Source organism: Aegilops tauschii, chromosome 2 (assembly GCF_002575655.3).
Source record: "Aegilops tauschii subsp. strangulata cultivar AL8/78 chromosome 2, Aet v6.0, whole genome shotgun sequence".
Classification (NCBI taxonomy): Eukaryota; Viridiplantae; Streptophyta; class Magnoliopsida; order Poales; family Poaceae; genus Aegilops; species Aegilops tauschii.
In genome coordinates, this window is record NC_053036.3 from 259,590,355 (window position 1) to 259,609,934 (window position 19,580).

At 49.3% G+C, this 19,580-nt stretch overlaps 1 protein-coding gene across 2 annotated transcripts in view; it reads right to left on the reverse strand.

Annotated features, from left to right (window-relative positions):
* LOC109741105 (mediator of RNA polymerase II transcription subunit 14) overlaps positions 1 to 967 on the reverse strand; it is a 29,733-nt gene extending 28,766 nt beyond the window's left edge. For both annotated transcript variants that reach the window (XM_020300178.4, XM_020300177.4), the window contains exon 1: positions 303 to 967. In XM_020300178.4, the coding sequence (XP_020155767.1) occupies positions 303 to 536 (234 nt within the window). In that variant the 5' untranslated portion in view covers positions 537 to 967. The remainder of the gene's footprint in view (positions 1 to 302) is intronic.
* Between the last annotated feature and the right edge of the window lie 18,613 nt (positions 968 to 19,580).

The window sequence follows — 19,580 nt, forward strand, 5'->3', positions numbered from 1 at the left end:
CAGCCCGGTCTGGTCAGAGCTATAATAGTGGAATGTATACTAAATAGATTTTGATGTACACTAGTCCCAACAAAGTGTTGAACAATGATTTCCTATTACAGTAAACACTTCTGTCCTTGATTGCAACAAAATCCAAAACTGCTTTCCAGTCACTCTATTCAACTAAGGCAGACATCAGAGCAATCAAAGGCCTGATCCTATAAAAACATTTTTACTTGAGAACACAAGTTGCAGCTCTAATAATTGAACAATGAAAGTTGAAACTCCTTATTCAAGGAAGGAAACAATTGACAGCTGCGGACCTGCTGGCACCACTTGGCGAGGACATGGAGCCGGAGCATGCGCTGGCGGGTGCGGTCGATGAATTTGAGCAGGTCGATCTTCTTCTCAGTATCCGACCTCTGCTGCGCTACCTCCCCCTCGGCGCCCGCCCGCGACTTCTCCACGAGCTCACGCAGCGCCAGGTAGGACTCCTCCGCCGCCTGCCGCGCCACAGTCCCCAGCTCCACTGTCTGCTGACCCAACTCCCCCGCCATCTACCACCACCCGAGAGTGAGTGAAGAGTCTAGGGTTTCACGCACGTCTCGGGGTAGGGACCTACAGGTGACTGAGCCGCGCCATAGCCACCGCAGCTGCTCTCCCTGTAGGGTTTCCAGCAGATTGTAGAAGCTCCGCGTACACGGAGCGGCTGGGCGGCTGGGCGGCCGCTGCCTCGGCTATAGAGTTACGCCCCCGCAGTGCCACCAGGCACCAGCGGCTTCAAATTGGGTATCCTGTGAGAGGTCGGGAGCGGCAGCCGGTAGAGTTCAGCTTGGACCGAGAGGGGAAGTTCGAAAAGTTCGTGGGAATGGAGCTGGGATCGCGAGGCGGCGGCCGGCAGGAAGTTCTTTTTTTCGAGGGAACGGCAGGAAGAAGATGGGCGAGCTGGTGCGTCAGGTGGATGTGATCCGCCCAAGGTGTCTAGGGTGTGTTTGGTTCAGGTCATGGGGTGGAATGTAACGGGTCCATTACGCTCCTAGGCCTGGTTCCTGTGTTCGGTAGCAGCGAAGAATTGGAACGGTGGAACCTACCCATTCCCTCAAACGGAATATTAGCCTGAGATGCGGAATGCACTCGCACCTCGATTTAAACATGTATTCCCTTCGTTCTGAATTACTTGTTGCAGAAATAGATGTATCTAGACGTATTTTAGTTCTAGATACATCCATTTTCGAAACAAGTAATTCCGAACGAAGAGAGTAGATACTTATATTTTTACAGATTTTTGACATATAGATACGTGTATTTTGACAGACCCTTGACATGTGTATGACTGAATAATCAGCATTTATTTGACAATTTTTTATTACATGTATCCTGTTTGTATTTGATGCCAAAGTCAATAATTCGAGTGGTGCAATCAACAAATTCATTTCATTCCATCTCAGAAACTAAACACCGAAATGTAACCATTCCATTCCTGTGAATTGCCCCTACCAAACACAAGGACAGAACCGACCCATTCCAGTGGAATGGAACCATGACATTCCATTCTACTTCGTTCTCGAACCAAACACACTAAGAGCATCAAATAATTTAGTTTACAACTGGATACCTTAAATTCATACCATTACATGCAAACGGTCGCGACTCAAATAATTCATTTTAATACCTTAAATCCATACTATTACGGAGGTGTTTGGTTGGATGATTTCTGCCCGTCACCTGATTACAGCGTGATCTGAAAACGTTATGCGCGTTTGGTAACGCAGCGCCGTAATCGGCTCCCACCGTAAACGAGTCCCGTCACACTTGCGCTCGATACCGCTCACCCCCCACCGTAATCAAGTTGCGCCACCGAACCGAGCCCCACTCTTTCTCCTCGCCTCCCCACAATCCTCTCCGCCTCGTCCAAAGCCGCCCGTCAGGCTGCCTCGATCCCCTCTGCTTTATCGAAGCCGCCGGTTATGTGACGCCCCCGATTCAATGGTACACTAATCATACACGCAAATGTGTAAGATCAAGATCAGGGACTCACGGGAAGATATCACAACACAATTCTAACATAAAAAAGTCATACAAGCATCGTAATACAAGCCAGGGGCCTCGAGGGCTCAAATACAAGTGCTCGATCATAGACGAGTCAGCAGAAGAAACAATATCTGAGTACAGACATAAGTTAAACAAGTTACCATAAGATGGCTAGCACAAATTAGGATACAGATCGAAAGAGGCGCAGGCCTCCTGTTTGGGATCCTCCTAAACTACTCCTGGTCGTCGTCAGCGGCCTGCACGTAGTAGCAGGCACCTCCGGTGTAGTAGGAGTCATCGAAGGTGGCGTCTGACTCCTGGGCTCCAGCATCTAGTTGCGACAACCGAGAAGTATGGAAAAGGGGAAAAGAGGGAGAAAAGCAACCGTGAGTACTCATCCAAAGTACTCGCAAGCAAGGATCTACGCTACATATGCATGGGTATCAGTGTAAAGGGGCAATATCGGTGGACTGAACTGCAGAATGCCAGAATAAGAGGGGATAGCTAGTCCTGTCGAAGACTACGCTTCTGGCAGCCTCCATCTTGCAGCATGTAGAAGAGAGTAGATGGTAAGTTCACCAAGTATCATCGCATAGCATAATCCTACCCAGCGATTCTCTCCTCGTCACCCTGTGAGAGAGCGATCACCGGGTTGTATCTAGCACTTGAAAGGGTGTGTTTTATTAAGTATCCGGTTCTAGTTGTCATAAGGTCGAGGTACAACTCCGGGTCGTCCTGTTACCGAGGATCACGGTTATTCAAATAGATAAACTTCCCTGCAGGGGTGCACCACATTACCCAACACGCTCGATCCTTCTGGCCGGACACACTTTCCTGGGTCATACCCGGCCTCGGAAGATCAACACGCCGCAGCCCTACCTAGGCACAACAGAGAGGTCAGCACGCCGGTCTAAATCCTAAGCACGCAGGGGTCTGGGCCCATCGCCCATTGCACACCTGCATGTTGCGTGGGCGGCCGGAAGCAGACCTAGCCTCCCTAATACAAGAGCAGGCGTTCTAGTCCAATCAGGCACGCGCCGCTCAGTCGCTGACGTAAAGAAGGCTTCGGCTGATACTACGACGTCGAGTGCCCATAATTGTTCCCGCGTAGTTGGTTAGTGCGTATATGCCAGTGGAAAGAGTCAAATCAAATACCAAGATCTCGTTAAGCGTGTTAATTGATGTATCTGCGGGCGCCGACCAGGGCCAGGCCCACCTCTCACCAAGGTGGTCTCAACCTGCCCTGTCGCTCCGCCACAAAGTAACAGTCGGGGGCCGTCGGGAACCCAGGCCCACCACTATCGGGATGGAACCACCTGTCCTTTCAGCCCCCACATTGGAATCACTTGCGGGTACTCTACGAGCCGACCCGACTTTAGTCACCACATGTATCATATAATATGTATGTAAGTATATACCCATGATCACCTCACGAGTGATCACGGCCCGATAGTATAGCATGGCAGACGGACAAGAATGTAGGGCCACTGATGGAATACTAGCATCCTATACTAAGCATTTAGGATTGCACGTAAAGGTAACAACAGTAGTAGCAAAGACAGGCTATGCAGCAGAATAGGATTAACCGAAAGTAGTAACATGCTACACTACTCTAATGCAAGCAGTAGGGGGAAGGAATAAGCGATATCAGGTTGATCAAGGGGGGCTTGCCTGGTTGCTCTGGCAAGGAGGGGTCGTCAACACCGTAGTCATACTGGGTAGCAGCGGCGTCGGTCTCGATGCCTAGCGAGAGAAGAGGGGAAGAAACAATAAATATAATGCAAACATAAGCATGACAATGCACGACATGACAATGAGCGGTGCTAGGTGTGCCCTAACGCAGTAGGAGGTAATACCGGCGAAGGGGGGAAACATCCGGGAAAGTATCCCGGTGTTTCGCGTTTTCGAACAGATGAACCGGAGGGGAAAAGTTGTGTGTTCTCTATGCTAGGGATGTGTGGCGGACGAACGGGCAACGTACTCGGATTTGTCTCGTCGTTCTGAGCAATTTTCATGTACAAAGTATTTTCATCCGAGTTACGGATTATTTTCTATGATTTTCTAAAGTTTTAAAGTTTTTCTAAAATTCCTCGATTTATCATTAATTCGAAATTAAAAACAGAATTTGCTAAGCGTACCCAAAAGTAAACCCACCGAGAGGCTGACTGGTGGGTCCAGAGGGCCCAGTTGACCAAGTCAACAGCCCAGTCAACAGTCAACTGGTTTGACTGTTGACTAGTCAAATATGACAGGTGGGGCCCAGTTGTCATACTCTGTAGTTTTCTAACAGGGTTTAGTTAATTCCTAATTTAGGGGTTATTAGAGGGTGGCCCACGTGTCAGTGTACATCTATTGAAAATATTTTAGTTAAGCAGTTTAACTAAACACAAACTAAAAAAATAACTTAACAGGGGGCTAATCCCCAATCATTAAGGGTCGGCCAGATCTAGCAGGGACACAGCCGACCTGGGGGCCTGCCTGCTCGAGGCAAGGGCCGGCCACGACAGCAGAAGTGGCAGCGGCTGCAGCGGCAACTACGGCGATCAGCAGGGGGAGCGCAGGCGCGGGCCAGGCGAGGCCAGGGCGGCTGGGTCGCAGCCGGCAGCGGTGCGCGAGCACGGCGCGCGACGTGAGCAGCAGGGAAGAGGAGGCAGCAGCAGTGTTAGCAGCAGAACGCAGAAGAAGTGGTGACAGAGTGCGGGAGGCTGGGCGAGGCCACGCACGGGCTCTGGGCTGTCCAGGCGGCCGGAGCACGACGACAACGCGTCCAGGAGGCGGCTGGGCATGGCCACGAGCGCGCGTCGCGGGCGCGACGGGTCGCGGGCGAGCACGGGGCGGGCGCGGGTTGCTCCGGTGAGCCGTGCGGGCGTGCGGTGGGTGGAGGCGGCCTACGGCTGGGGCATCGGTGATAGCGGCGAGGGGGAAAAGCGGGGGACGGTGGTGGCTCACCACGGGGAGGTCGGGGCGCGCTCGGGGTGGACGGGGGGCGCTTGAGTGGCTCTTCCGACAAAGACGACCGGCGACAGAGGTTGAAGCAGGGTTCTATCCCGTTGATGGAGAGGGCCTCGGCTTGAGCCGAAGGGCGGAGCCGACGTGGACGATGACGGTGGTCCTCCGGGATGTCTCCGTGAGGCGCGGGGTGGATGGAGGTTGCGGGATCGACGGCGCCGCAGCGCTAGCGGCGTTCGGGAGAGAGTGACAGGGAGTGAGGGAGGGAGTGGTTGGTGCTAGCACTACAAAAAAAGACACATCCGTGACATTTTGGGCCGAACGAAAAAAAATTATGTCATACATATGACACTTCTATGACGATAATTGTGACAAAACCCGGTATCATCATAGATGTGGTGGGCTCCTACTTCTATGACAAAAAATCATGACAGAAAATGGGCTATTCGTCCTGGGCGGGCCGGAGACGCAACTGCATGACATTCTTTGGGCCGTCCATGACGGAAAAAACCGTGGTAGAAGCGAGGGCGAGGAAAATTTCGGGGAGTTCCCGGTTACGGTGGGAGGTCGGGGGCCGAGCGATGCGCGTTTCTCTCGTACACGTACGCGCGTGTGTGCGAGGCGTTGGCTCTGACTGAACCCGAGCGAGGCATTGGGCTCTAACTGAACCCGAGCGATTGCACTGCAGGCTAGGCGTTACTGAACCCGACCGATCGATCGATGGCTGTTAACTGTACCCGATCGAGCGATTCCTTCGCTACTGCTGCTAACTGAAGCCGATCGATACTGCCTCTGGGATGAACAGTGAGCGTTGCGGGGGGGTGGATGAACAGTGAGCGGCGACGTTGCCTCTGGATGAACAGGACCCCGTGGTGTGGTGGAGGGCTGGATGAACAGTAGACGGTGGAGGGGTGCCCATGGAGGGGTGGTTGAACAGGACCCCGTGGTGTGGAGGGCTGGATGAACAGTAGCCGGTGGAGGGGTGCCCGTGGAGGGGTGGTTGAACAGTAGCCGGTGGAGTAGCGCGCGGTGGAGGCTGGATGAACAGGAGCCCGTGGAGGCTGGAGGAGGTCGATGGTAGCCCGTGGAGGCTGGAGGAGGTTGACGGTGGAGATGAACAGTATCCCGTGGAGTCCCGTTTTGCGGTACGCCACACCCCTCCCGATGAACAGGACCCCCGTTTCGACCGTAGGAGGTCCGTTTCGTCCGTTTTGCGGTACGCCACACCCCTCCCGATCAACAGGACCCCCGTTTCGACCGTAGGAGGTCCGGTTCGTCCGTTTTGCGGTACGCCACGCCCCTCCCGATCAACAGGACCCCCGTTTCGACCGTAGGAGGTCCGTTTCCTCCATTTTGCGGTACGCCACCCCCCTCCCGATCAACAGGACCCCGTTCCGAACGTAGGAGGTCCGTTTCCTCCGTTGTGCGGTACGCCAGGCCTCGTTTCCATCGCATGTTCCGTCCAAGCCCTCCCGATGACCACGACCACGCATTCCGTTCCGACCCAGCCGGTTGGCTCCCACGCGTTCCGTTGCCTCCCGATGAACACGACGCATTCCGTTGCCTCCCCATGAACACGACACATTCCGTTGCCTCCCCATGAACACGACGCATTCCGTTGCCTCCCCATGAACACGACGACGACGATGTTTCTCCGTTCCGACCCAGCCATGTACACGAGCCCTGGCCGTACGTATGCGCGAGTAGGCGTTCGAGACCCCGCCCGTATGTACACATACGTGGCCGTATTTTATTTCTTGCACCCTGGCCGTTGTACGTACGTGTACATGCTACGTGCGCACCTCTACTACGACACGTACGCGCCTCTACTACGACACGTGCGCGCCTCTACATCCACCAGTATATATGTACGTACACGTTCGCGACCAGAATGACAATGCTACGTACGCTTCGACCAGGTGGGTCCCGACTGTCAGCCACTTCCTTGCCTGCGAAGATGTAGCTGGTGGGTCCCAGCAGTCAGGAGGGCGAATCGTTTTTTTGCCCGGACGCACTTCCTTGCGTGCGAAGATGTAGCTGGTGGGTCCCAGCAGTCAGGGGCAAACGTTTTTTCCGCAAAATATGGTGGCCCGTCCGGTGGGTCCCCGCTGTCAGATGGAGGAATAATTATTTTGCACGTAATAAGGAGGCACTTCCTTGCTGCGGCCGTGGACCCAGCTGTCAGCCTCTCCACGTATAGTCCACGTCCGATGGAAGCCGTTCCTTGACCACGTTGACCACGCCGCGCCGAGAGCACCAAGGCGGTGGACGACGGCGAGGCCTAGGAAGGGGACGACGCGGAGCCGGGGAAGACGCGGCAGTGGATGCCCACGTGTAGAGGAGTACGAGGGTTCACTGGTTTGCTGCGGTGTGAGGCTGCCGTCGCCGCAGAATAACAGGGGGTGTGGGTGAGTAGAGGGATGGCCTGGCCAGCAGTGGGAGTAGTAGGGGGCGGTGAGGCCTCCGCCGCATCGCAGCCGGCCATGGGAGGCAGGAGCACAAGGCACGACCGGCGCTGGTTTGGGCGGCTGGAGCAAGAAGACCAGAGGTTGAAGAAGCACTACGGCCGTTGGATGGACATCGTACGGTCACTGGAGCTAGAATCGTGCATATTGACTAAGTTGACAAAGCCCTCCGTCCCCGTCAACTTAGTAGGCCCACAAGTCAGCTTGCCACTATACTGGGTCCCAGCTAACAGGGGGAGTATTCATTTTTTTGTGCGTAATAAGGAGGCACTTCCTTGCGTGCGAAGATATAGCTGGTGGGTCCGAGCTGTCAGCGGCGGTAACGTTTTTTTCGCGAAATACAGAGGCCCTTTTGGTGGGTCCCTGATGTCAGGTGGAGGAATCATTATTTTGCGCGTAATAAGGAGGCATTTCCTTGCGTGCGGCCGTGGACCCAGCTGTCGGCCTCTTCACGTACAGTCCACTTCAGATGCATGTCGGTCGTTGACCACGTTGACCAGGCCGTGCCGAGAGCACCAGGGCGGTGGACGACGGCGAGGCCTAGGAAGGGAACGACACGGAGGCAGGGAAGACTCGGCAGTTGTTTCCCACACGGAGGGGAGTACGACTGTACGAGGGTTTACTGGTTCGTCTGCCGTCGTCGGAGAATAACAGCAGGTGTGGGTGAGTAGAGGGATGGCTAGGCCAGCGATGGGAGTACGGTGGGGCGGTGAGGCCTGCGCGGCAGCAGAGCCGGCCGCAGGGAGGAGGGAGCAGGCAGTCCCGCCGGCGCTTGTTTGAGCGGCTGGAGCAGGAAGAGCAGAGATTGAAGAAGCACGACGGCCGTTGGATGACCATCCAACAGTCACTGCTTGTGCGTCAACCTTTTTTTTAGGAAAGCCTCAAATCTGTGGAAAACAGCATACAACCCATCTGCCATTATTTCTAATAATTTATAGCCCATTTGCTAATTATTAAGGTTTTTTTGGAGCCCATATTCTTTTTGTTAGCATTACAGCCCATATTGTGGTCACGGTTAAAAAATTATACGAAATTTTGCATATTTCGGTGCGGTCCGAACTGTTTTTAATCCCGAAATTTCGACTCACATTCAAACTGATTTTAAAAATAAATGTATATCAATATAAAATCCAACAAATTCTCCACGCATAAAAATTAATGTAATTTAAAATCTCAAAATGAAAAAAAAAGATATTTGAAACTAATTGCCGGTTTGATGTGTTTTAAAAATGTACAACTCATTTCTCATTACTGATGGGCCATTTTCTCGGCCAGCCGAATGAAAGCTCTCCTCGTCTTGAAAAATTTGTAGCCCAACAGGCCTGACAAAGCGACTTACTTGGCAAATCACAAAAAAACTGGGTTGTGGCCGTGGACCCAGCTGTCAGCCTCTCCACGTACAGTACTCTTCCGATGGAAGTTGTTCCTTGACCACGTTGACCACGCCGCGCGGAGAGCACCACGGCGGTGGACGACGGCGAGGCCTAGGAAGGGGACGACGCGGAGCCGGGGAAGACACGGGAGTGGAAGCCCGCGCGGAGAGGAGTACGAGGGTTCACTGGTTCGGCTGCAGTGTGAGGCTGCCGTCGCCGCAGGGCTTGGCCAGCGGTGGGAACAGTAGGGGTGGTGAGGCCTCCGCGGCAGCACAGCCGGCCACGGGAGGCAGGAGCATGCGGCACGACCGGCGCTGCTTTGGGCGGCTGGAGCAAGAAGACCAGAGGTTGAAGAAACACTACGGCCGTTGGATGGACATCGTACGGTCACTGGAGCTAGAATCGTTCATATTGATTAAGTTGACAAAGCCCTTCGTCCCCGTCAACTTAGTAGGCCCACAAGTCAGCCTCCCACCAAGGTGGGTCCCAGCTAGCCGGGGGAGTATTCATTTTTTTGTGCGTAATAAGGAGGCACTTCCGGTGGGTCCGAGCTGACAGCGGGGGGAACGTTTTTTCGCGAAATACGGTGGCCCGTTAGGTGGGTCCCAGCAGTCAGGGGGCAAATGTTTTTTTCGCAAAATACGGTGGCCCGTCCAGTGGGTCCCTGCTGTCAGTTGGAGGAATCATTATTTTCCGTGTAATAAGGAGGCACTTACTTGCTGCGGCCGTGGACCCAGCTGAGACTCTCCACGTACAGTATACTTCCGATGGAAGTCGTTCCTTGACCACGTTGACCTTGCCGCGTTCCGTTGCATGCATGCGTCCATGGGCGTGGTGCGTCCCCACTGTCAGCCTCTCACGTACAGTCATCTTCCGATGACTCTCGGTTGTTGACCACATTGACCACACCGTGCCGAGCGCACCCAGACTGGAACGACCCGGAGATGGGGAAGACGGGGCAGTGGAGTCGCAGATGGAGAGGAGTGGGAAACTTCACTGGTTCGGGTGCGCGGCAGCACAGCCGCGGTGCCGCCCATGGGAGACAGGAGCAAGAACAGAGGTTGAAGAAGGAGCACGACTGTTGGATTAACATCCAACGGTCCAGCTGCTAGAATCATTTGTTGATTAAGTTGACAAAGTCGTGCGTACACGTCCGCTTAGTAGGCCCACAAGTCAGTCACCAAATCTGACGGGTCCCAGCTGTCAACGGGATGAATAATTTTTTTGCAAAACAAGGAGGCACTTCCTTCCGTGCGAAGATACAGCCGGTGGGTCCCAGCTGTCAGGTGGAGGAAACATTTTTTTCAGCTTAATAAGGAGGAACTTTCCTTGCGTGCGACCATGGACCTCGTGGGTCCCAGCCGTCAGGCTCTCCACGTACAGTCCTCTTCCGATGACTCTCGTTTGTTGACCATGCCGCACCGAACGCAGCGAGGCGGTGGACGACGGCGAGGCCCCGGACGGGAACGACTCGGAGATGGGAAAACGCGGCAGTGAAGTCGCAGATTGAGAGAAGGAGAAGGGTTATAACTAGTTGTGTTGCGGCGTGGGGCTGTAGTCTGTGGAGAATAACAGGAGGTGTTGAGGGGTGGAGGGATAGCCTGGCCGGTGATGGGGTAGCGCTTCGCAGTGATGCGTGCTAAGCAGAGCCGCTAGCCGCCAGAGGCCGGACCAGGCGGTCCCGGCGACGCTGGAGGAAGAAGACGGGAGATTGAAGGTGCATGCCGGCCGTTGGATATAAATCCAATGGCTGTGGATGACACAATCATTTGTTGACCAAGTTGACAATGCCCTGCGTAGGCTTCGACCTATTGGCCCACATGTCAGCCTGCAAAAATGTGGCATATATTTAACCCATGTTTTCTAGAATGTACAGTCCATTTGCTGGGCTGGGTGAACAAATAATTTCGCGTCAATCAGGCCCATTTATATTTTCTAAGAAATCCCAGCCCATTTGCACTTCCTTGAAATACACGATTAGGTGGGCTCGTTATATATATAATGTTATGTTAGAAGGAGCAATTAATATCAAAGAATAAACCGGAGAGGCACATTTTTTATATATATAATTAAGAAATTAGCGAGTTATTGCTCAAAATAAAAATGAGCGCGTTATTATTAAATTGGTCCTTAAAATCTTCGCAAGCTTTTGTACGCAATCACCAGGATTTTCCTTGCCAACTTCCGTTAAACATTTACTTTTATAAGTTAATAACACGTGGGGTGTTTTTATAATGTATATATAAGTCTCTATAAAATATACGATAATAGTAATAATATAAATATATATAATGTGGTTAGAAGGGAAAACATAAATTGGACACAACATTACTTTTATAAGAGACCTGCGTTTTATACCCCACAGTAGGCATACTAACAAGTTCACACACAAATACAACAGAAAAGGTAAACATTCATATCAAACTCAGGTTCACAGGACACGTTCATATTCATAGCCAACATTCACTATCAACAACTCAAAAGATTCATATATACACAAGCTCAGCATATCTATGCATCCAAATGATTGATAGATCACACGACAATATTCATAATAATTCACAAAAAGATTCAGATATACACATGTTCAGTATGTTTATGCATCCAAATGATTGAGATCACAACCAATATGATCCATGGACGAACTTTAATTACCTATGGTACAGACTGGTAAATGGTGTTCAATCGGAGGTACTTCTTGCTAAATTAGTTCTTGTATGAGTAAACTTTCGAGTACATAAGAGGCGGCACAGACAATCTGAACTTTGCTTGTAGGTTTATCCTCAAATAGTGGCCTCGTGCCGAGGGAGGTTTGAGCAACTTGGCCACTACTTTCATCCAACTAGTTTACTGGCTCATCTTGGTCCTGTATCTCGCCAAAATTCTACATTGCAGACGAGAAAGGAGGCGGTTGAGAAAATGAACCACCCAAATTTTTTGTGCAGTTCAACTGAAATGGAGCATCCTTGGCGTGCAGACTGGTTAAGTGCCAGATGAATATACGCCTCAACCAACTTGTCTGGAATCTTTAGACTCCATGCCATATAGTTCGCTACCATATGTGCCGATAACCAAAAGGCACAAGTTGGGACCAAAGACTGGACTACGTTTTTCTGGGCTATGCACCAAGCAATATTTGTGGCGTTCACTCTCCTAATACTTGGAGTTTGACAATTGGTTGACGCCGGTTGATACTTGAATGAATATAGGCACTTCTTGTCAACATCGATGCTTGTTTGAGTGAACTTTGGAGTACATAGCAGCAGCATAAGTACCTGTCCATCTGATCATTTTGTGCAGTTCTACTGAAATCACCCGATGTAATGATTTGCCTGCAAGTTCAGGCTCCAAATTACTCCTTTATGAAATCGGCAAACCGTAGCACAATACCAAATTACCAATACATATGACAGGCACAATAATCAGGATAAAAACCAGTACCAACCTGTGTGAGGTAGCATATCAATTACTATTTCCTTTGACTGGAAGCCGAGACAAGCCAAGCGACTAACAGCAAAGGAAGAAAGCAAGCGTAGATTAGCGACTGACAGGAAAGGACGGAAGCTGTTGAGGCAATGAAGCACCCAAAGTTTTTGTGCAGTTCCACCAAAATCGAGCATCCCTATTGGCACATATATTGAGAGAGTGAGATTACTGTAATAGTGGGAGTAGTTGATGAAACATACACTAACAAATAGAAGCACCCTCATTATCTTAATGGGTAAAGTTAGCAACATAGTAGTCTTGCTTAAAGAGAGGTATTAGTTTATTTAATCAGTGCCAATTAGCTCAACTCAACACTCAAAGCATTGCCATTTATCATAGGTTGCAAAACTTTAACGTGCAAAGATAAAGGAGTTTCTCATGACAGTAGCATGATACAAATAGAGATGTCAGCAAACTAATATGGATGAAGGCCTTAGGCCCGTACCAACCTGAGAAAAAAAGCTTATTCATGTAGTCCCATAAGAGATGATAAAGCACTCACTGGAATCACACAATAGTATATATTTTTGTGCACTTCAAATGTATGGTTGAAATCACTCTTGTTTACCAGTGTTGAGATTATATCGAAAGATTATCAAGAACTTCCAGCAGAGTTAAAGCACTGGCTGGGATACAGTTCATTGTATTGTCTTGTGTAGTTCCACTAAAATGTATGATTGACACAACATGATCCCTGTTTGCACAAGTAGGAACAAGGTGAAACCTTCATTAGCTTAGTGAGAAAAGATAGGAAGACATTAGCATATTACTCAAAAAGTAGCATCAAATTCATGATGGACAATACACAAAACATTGCCTCATTGAACCAATGGCAATAAATTGACATGCAAAACAATAGCACTATTATGTCATGACACTAATAATATTCCCTCCCTGCTCCACCACATGATTCACCTCCATAGACAAACATACATACGTACATGATTCAGCATAGGGTCATACTAAAGATTTGTTTAACTCCAACAGGAAAATTAGGCAGTAATAAATTAGTGGTACTTAAGTACTCCTAATTAATTAAGTGAGACAGCAGAAGTGGAAGGGCTCCCTGGAGGATCGTCTCACATGTAAGGTAGTCGTTGCCGGAGCCCTTGAATGGCCTCGACTGAGGCCCCTGGCTTCAGCAAGATCGCCTTGGCACTGTTTATTCTTCTTCTTCTTCCTCTTCATGCTCTGTTTCTCTTTCTCCTCACCAGTTGGTGAAACCAAGTACATGATTGGCCTTCTAATTCAGAATTGGTTTTGTCAGTGAGGGAGTACAAGTGTACTAGTAAAAAACAGCATTATTTTCTCATGGCAGTCGGAAAATAGAGATGAACACATGCATTAAATATCATTCTTACCTAAAGGAAGGTTATGGCGCCAATATGGATGATGAGGATTGGAACACAGATCTCCCTTTGTGCAGTTCCACCAAAATGAACCAACTGTTCCATTCTGACATTCCAGTTAAACAGCACAAAAGTCACTTCTTTTAAGAAGAGTTTTGTGCAGTGCACCAAAAGGTCACAACAATAACCAGGTGAATTGGATATCCCTGTTTGCACAAAAAGGCATAGAGGAAACAGTCAGAGTCTCAAACAATTACATGCAAAAAAAATTGGCTAAACTTGTCAAGGCTTATAACAGTGGCATGGCTTCATTTTTACCAGGGACATTAGATTCAGAACAGCTAAGGCTGCGTTCGGTTCACAGGTTTGGTGCAGGATTTTCATAGGAACACAATTCCTACTGTATTCTTTCCCTTCCAACCGTTCGGAACACGGGAAAGGTGAATAGTGTTTCATAGGAAAGCTGGTCTGGTAGTATTGATTCCATAGGATTAGAAACATCCACGCGCTGCTCATTTTTTGGACGGAAGCCCGAGGCAGGCGCTCGCTGCCATGCATTAGACAGGTTGTTGTGCTGTGTTGCCGGAATAAAAAAATCAACCTATGTGTGGTACGTGAGGTGAGGACAAGAGTAGTCACTGTGCAGCTGAATAAACAAATAGCATCTCATAGTGCCAAGCATGCTACTCTAAAAAAACAAATCTGTACATTTCGTAGTCCATCCGAACACATTCTCTTGAAGTTTCCTCCGGTTCGCTGTTCCATAGTTTTATACCTACATTCCTTTCCTATTCCTCTATTTTCATCAAGACCTATGTTTTCTGCCCCTTTATTCCGAACGGAGCCTAAATATTTGGTATAAGGGCATGGGACAGTGGGTGCACCAGCAGTCCAGCACCATGTACGTAAACAGGGGCATAAAGGGGTGATTCATAGTTTGTTGCCCCGAGAAACAAACATCCAAGAAACATATCTGGGTTGGTCCCATTTTTGTTCACTCTAGCCACCTACTCCTATGTGTGGATAGCAAATCTAGTCCTGGTCATACCACTGTGTACAGCGTTACCCCTATATTTCCCTTTTCGACCAAGAGACCGGTTGGATGACCAGTCTGTACTACTTTCACCCTCTTTCCTTCCTGTTTGTACCAAGTCCGATGTACATACTAAATTCCCCCACCCCCACTTTATTTCTTGTTTGAACCAAGTACTCCCTCCGTCCGGAATTACTTGTCATCAAAATGGATGTGTCTAGAACTAAAATACATCTAGATACATCCATTTCAATGACAAGTATTTTCGGACGGAGGGAGTACAAGATTCGACTCCATGAAGCAGCTTTACCTCTAACAATAGAAGAAAAAAATGTGTGACGTTGGACCATCCGATCGAGAGGGGCTGAGAGGTAGAAAATGATGCACATGCAGCGATGTAGCGAGCTGGGGAAGTAGAGCTAAGGTAGTTTCGAACGAAGATATACCTGAAGGTCGTCGGGATGTGGATAGGTGGGCGGCGGGAGGCCGGATCCGCCCACAGGCAACGACGAAGGGATCGAAGGACCTCCCGCATCGGCGCTCAGCCAGAGATAACGGTGTGGTCGACAGTCGGTCTCCTCCCTCGCTGTCGACGACGGCCTAAACGCTGCCCCTCCTCCCCTTCACTGGCGGAGGGGGATACGTCCGGATCTGTAACCAGCGGTGAGGATAGAAAGCCAGTGTTTTTTGAAGGGAGAAAGACAGTGTTACTACCCCTATATTGTTTAGATCTGGAGAGGATGAGAGTGTGTGAATAGAGCAACCCTAGCAAGCAAGCGCGGAGGCTCCGGCCTATATATACGTAGTGGGGTAGTTTTCCTTTTTCACTCCATCAAAACAATCGTTTAAAATTGTGTACAACTACATGCCAGGTCGCAGTTTTTTTAGTTGTTGATTGTTTTTTGAGATAGCTACCCGCTTGTTCCAAGTGGTGTTACGGTGGGCCAGGTCGCACTTTGTATCGTTCAAGTCTGGTACTACAAGTCCCTCCATTAAATGAACAACCACCCCCTCGTAAAAATTGTGAACAAGCCCACGGCTAAAATTAGCGGAAACGTGGGTTGCCCCAACATGCATTATTATTTATATTTTCTACTCCCTCCGTTCCTAAATATAAGTCTTTTTTATAAGCCACACCTAAGACAAGAATTTTTTTATTAGCAGTGAACCCCACATGTCATAGACACAAAAATTGTGGCAAGATTCCCTTAGGAAAGCCAAAGTGTGTCTAACAATTTGAGCAACTCAGGTTAGGCAAGTGTGGCAAGTGTGGGAAAAATAATGTGGCAACATAAGACAAACATAGTCACAATCCAAACAGCCCCATAATTTTTTGTGACATGCATGAAAATTTGGTTAGTTAAATTTATAGTCAAAATTTGGCAAGGTGCATCAAATCAACACATGCAAGTATCAAAAGGAAAGTCACGGCATGCATGCATGCGTTGTACTCCCTCCGTTTCCAAATATAAGTCTTTTTAGAGATTGCAACAAGTGACTACATACGAAGCAGAATATGTCTACTCCTACATACGAAGTAGCCCATTTGAAATGTGTAAAAAGACTTATATCGAGTGCAGTGCTTTGATGTGTCGTGTCAACTCGTACAAGACCGAGAAATTTGATTACTACAACGCCCTCTCCCTCGCGGACTGAGCTCCGGTGCCTTAACTGCACCTGCCTTTGGCTGCATGACAGGAGGGCCAACCACCTGTTGGGCCCACCTGTCATAGATGCAAAGGCAGGAGCAGTAAGTAGAAGCTTTCGCTACACGCTATCCCTCCCGCACGAGGTGGACGGACATGCAGCAGTGGATTCGATACTGTAGAAGTAGGAGTAACATCATTGTTCGTCTTCTCGAAGAGGCGAAGAGCCAAGCGCAACCCGAACGTGGCAGTTGCGAACGCTCGCGTGGTGCGGTTCCTTGGAGTACTAGCCAGGCTCTTGCATGAGACAAAATTGCTATTGTTTAACAATTAAACTCCATTATCCATTGGTTGATACTCATTCTGCATAGGTCCACGCGCTTAGCACCGTTTCCTCCTAGGGTCACCAATGTTTATTTGCTAATTAATAGCATTGCATGCAATGAACTAGCCATTGCAAGTCATTAAAAGCATGCACACCTCTCATCTCTTATTGGTTGATATGTCAAGAAACAAGAAACAAGGTAGAAGTTAATGCACTGCGCCTAAGTGTTTTGGGACTATTTGGTTTTCGTAAGATGACTTACACACCTAGACGGAGGGAGTAGTATAGCCCTGTAAACCGGAAAGGAGTATTTGCCTTTCTAGAGATTTCAACAAGTGACTAGACTACACCGTGTGCAGTACTCCCTCCCTTCCGGTTTATAGGGCTCAAATCTCATGAACCAAGACATTTTGCGATTGGAGGAATGTATCTCGTAGTTTACAAAACTACCCTAATTAAACTCATGCATTAATTACGTAGTTCTCTCGTTTTCCTCTCCGCCTTGGTCGCGGTGCACAATATTGAGCACTCCTATATGACTAGCCGCTCTATCTACATGCGGGACATTTCAAAGCATCCGGGCCCGCATGCCATCCACCAAATCACAGCGAGGTGCTACAGTCGAGACTCACCTGTCACCCCGGTGTGGCCGTCATGACCCGTCATATCACAAAACCCACACCTTTACCAGCAGTGGTAAGGTGGCCTCCAAGTTGGACTGGACGAAGCAACCATCATTTCATTGGAACGCTCGTTCAAGCCCTTTCTTCCCTTTCTTGAAGAAAACCTCACTCCAAGCTACTCACTTCTGCCTTTTTCTTCTGTACCGACGAAGGAATGGTGGGCGAATCAGTTATGCTGCTATATTTTCATTCCAAGAATCTTCTTTTTGAGAAGCACCGACCGATTCTCACATCCTATTCTTTTCCCGTTTTCATTGCGATTGTGGTTTCCTTTCGATTGCTTTTTGTTTGTCAGTTCATTGATGGATCCTGGAGCACTAGGCAAAGAGTTGCCGGCGGACAACCCATTGGAGACAGCGATCTCCAGGAAGCGAGCACCGACCAACGAGTTGTCCATGTTGGCGGGCCAACCCATGGAGACGAAGAACTCCAAGAAACAAGCACTGGCCAAAGAGTTGAGGACGTTGGCGGACGAACTCCTCAAAGAAAGTCGGAAGAACAGCAAGGGCCCCACCGTGCCTACCCCAGGAACTCTGATTGCCACCTATGTGAGGCTCAAGACCGAGTTTGAGGAGATAGTCGCCGTTGAGAAGCAGTATTCCCCTGGCAAGGTGATGGCCCCCATCGAGGACGAGGAGATGGCCCCCGGAGGGATGAGATCCCCCGGTGAGCTGCACAAGGTAAAAAATAATGGCTTATTACCATAGTTGTGGTTTTTGATTATTTGCAATGTGCTTGCTAATATGTTAGGGTTGTGCAGGTGCCGGTGGACGTCCTTGATTATTCCGATGTCGTGGCCCGTCCTGTTGGCATCGCCCCGGAGATCGATTCCGATGCCGTTGTCCATCCTGTGGACATCGCCCCAGAGATCGATTCTGATGTCGCGGTTAGTCCTGTGGACATCGCCCCAGAAATCGATTCCCATGCCGCTGTCCGTGCTGTGGTCATTGCCCGAGAGATCGATGACAAGAAATAGTTGGTCGCGCTAATACTTCAGGGTAGTTTGCATTGCCCTGTGTTTAATTACCAGAACGATGCGTGTTATCAAACCATCTTAGGGCTAGTGCACTGTCTTGTGTGGGCGGATCTTGCTACTTTTGTTTGATAGTGAATCATGCGATGAATCATGCGAACCCTCTTCGAGTTATGGAAACAGATGTATCCTCACTAGCTTTTGATGTAATATATGGCATGCTTAGATGTAAGTTTGAACTGTTTATCATATCAGCAGGGCTTATTTGATGATTCTTGGTGTTAGTAGGCTAGCTATTGTGCGAGCTATAGTACTTGCAAAACACTCACCGAAGAGAAACGTTGGGGCTGATGAGCTCGTGGTACGCTTATACTTATCCCTCGTCGATCGACCAATAGCCCTAGCTCCTAAAATTGTAGGCTTAGCGATCGATCAGACAATAGTCGACATACATTCAGGCCTCATTTGGTTCATAGGGTAGGAAAATCGTAGCAAAAGTACAGAGAACGTGCAACACAAAATCATAGCAGTGCAGAGACGTACTCCCTCCATTCCAAAATAGATGACCTAGGCGGGCTAGTTTGGCCTAGTGGGTTTCAGTGATATGACGTGGTACAGTGCCGTCCAGTCTTCGCGTGTGGTAGCAGTATTGCGGGTACAGTAAGTTTTCTTGAAGAAGCGGAATTCAACGAAGTCATGATGGTTCCTTCGTCCGAACAACTTATAGTGGGAAAGGTTGGGCCTGCGATACGACCGGGGTAGACCAGGATAATTTTGTGCATGGCAGGTGGACCAGGATGGTCGACGTCCCACATGTCGGCGAATGAAAGTATTCTTTCTGATATAGAGGACGAGCAACGAGTATTCATTGTTTATTTTTGATGAAAGCTATTGTCTCCACTGTTACGATGGAGGAGTGTGAAACACGGCAGCCCAGTGAACTTGGCATGTGCACCACTCCCTCCTTCCTCATGTAATGCCCAGGTTACAACTTTTTCTCACTTTCTCTCTATCTATTTCCTCTCAAATGTTTTTTACCTTTCTTTTTTTAAGACACAATTGTTTTTATGCCTTTTTTTTAGAATTATTATTTTTATACCTAGGAGCACGTGTAGAGACGGGCTCTTGCAGAGCCCACTCCTTGACTTTGTCAATGCCTCTCTCTCCTCCACATAAGGAGTACTACTTGCTATGCATGCATGCGGCGGGCAGCTGGCGTCTTGAGGGGCCAGGGCGGTGAGAGCAGGCTCCGGAAGCGGTCCGGACTCCAGCATGGCCCACCTCACAT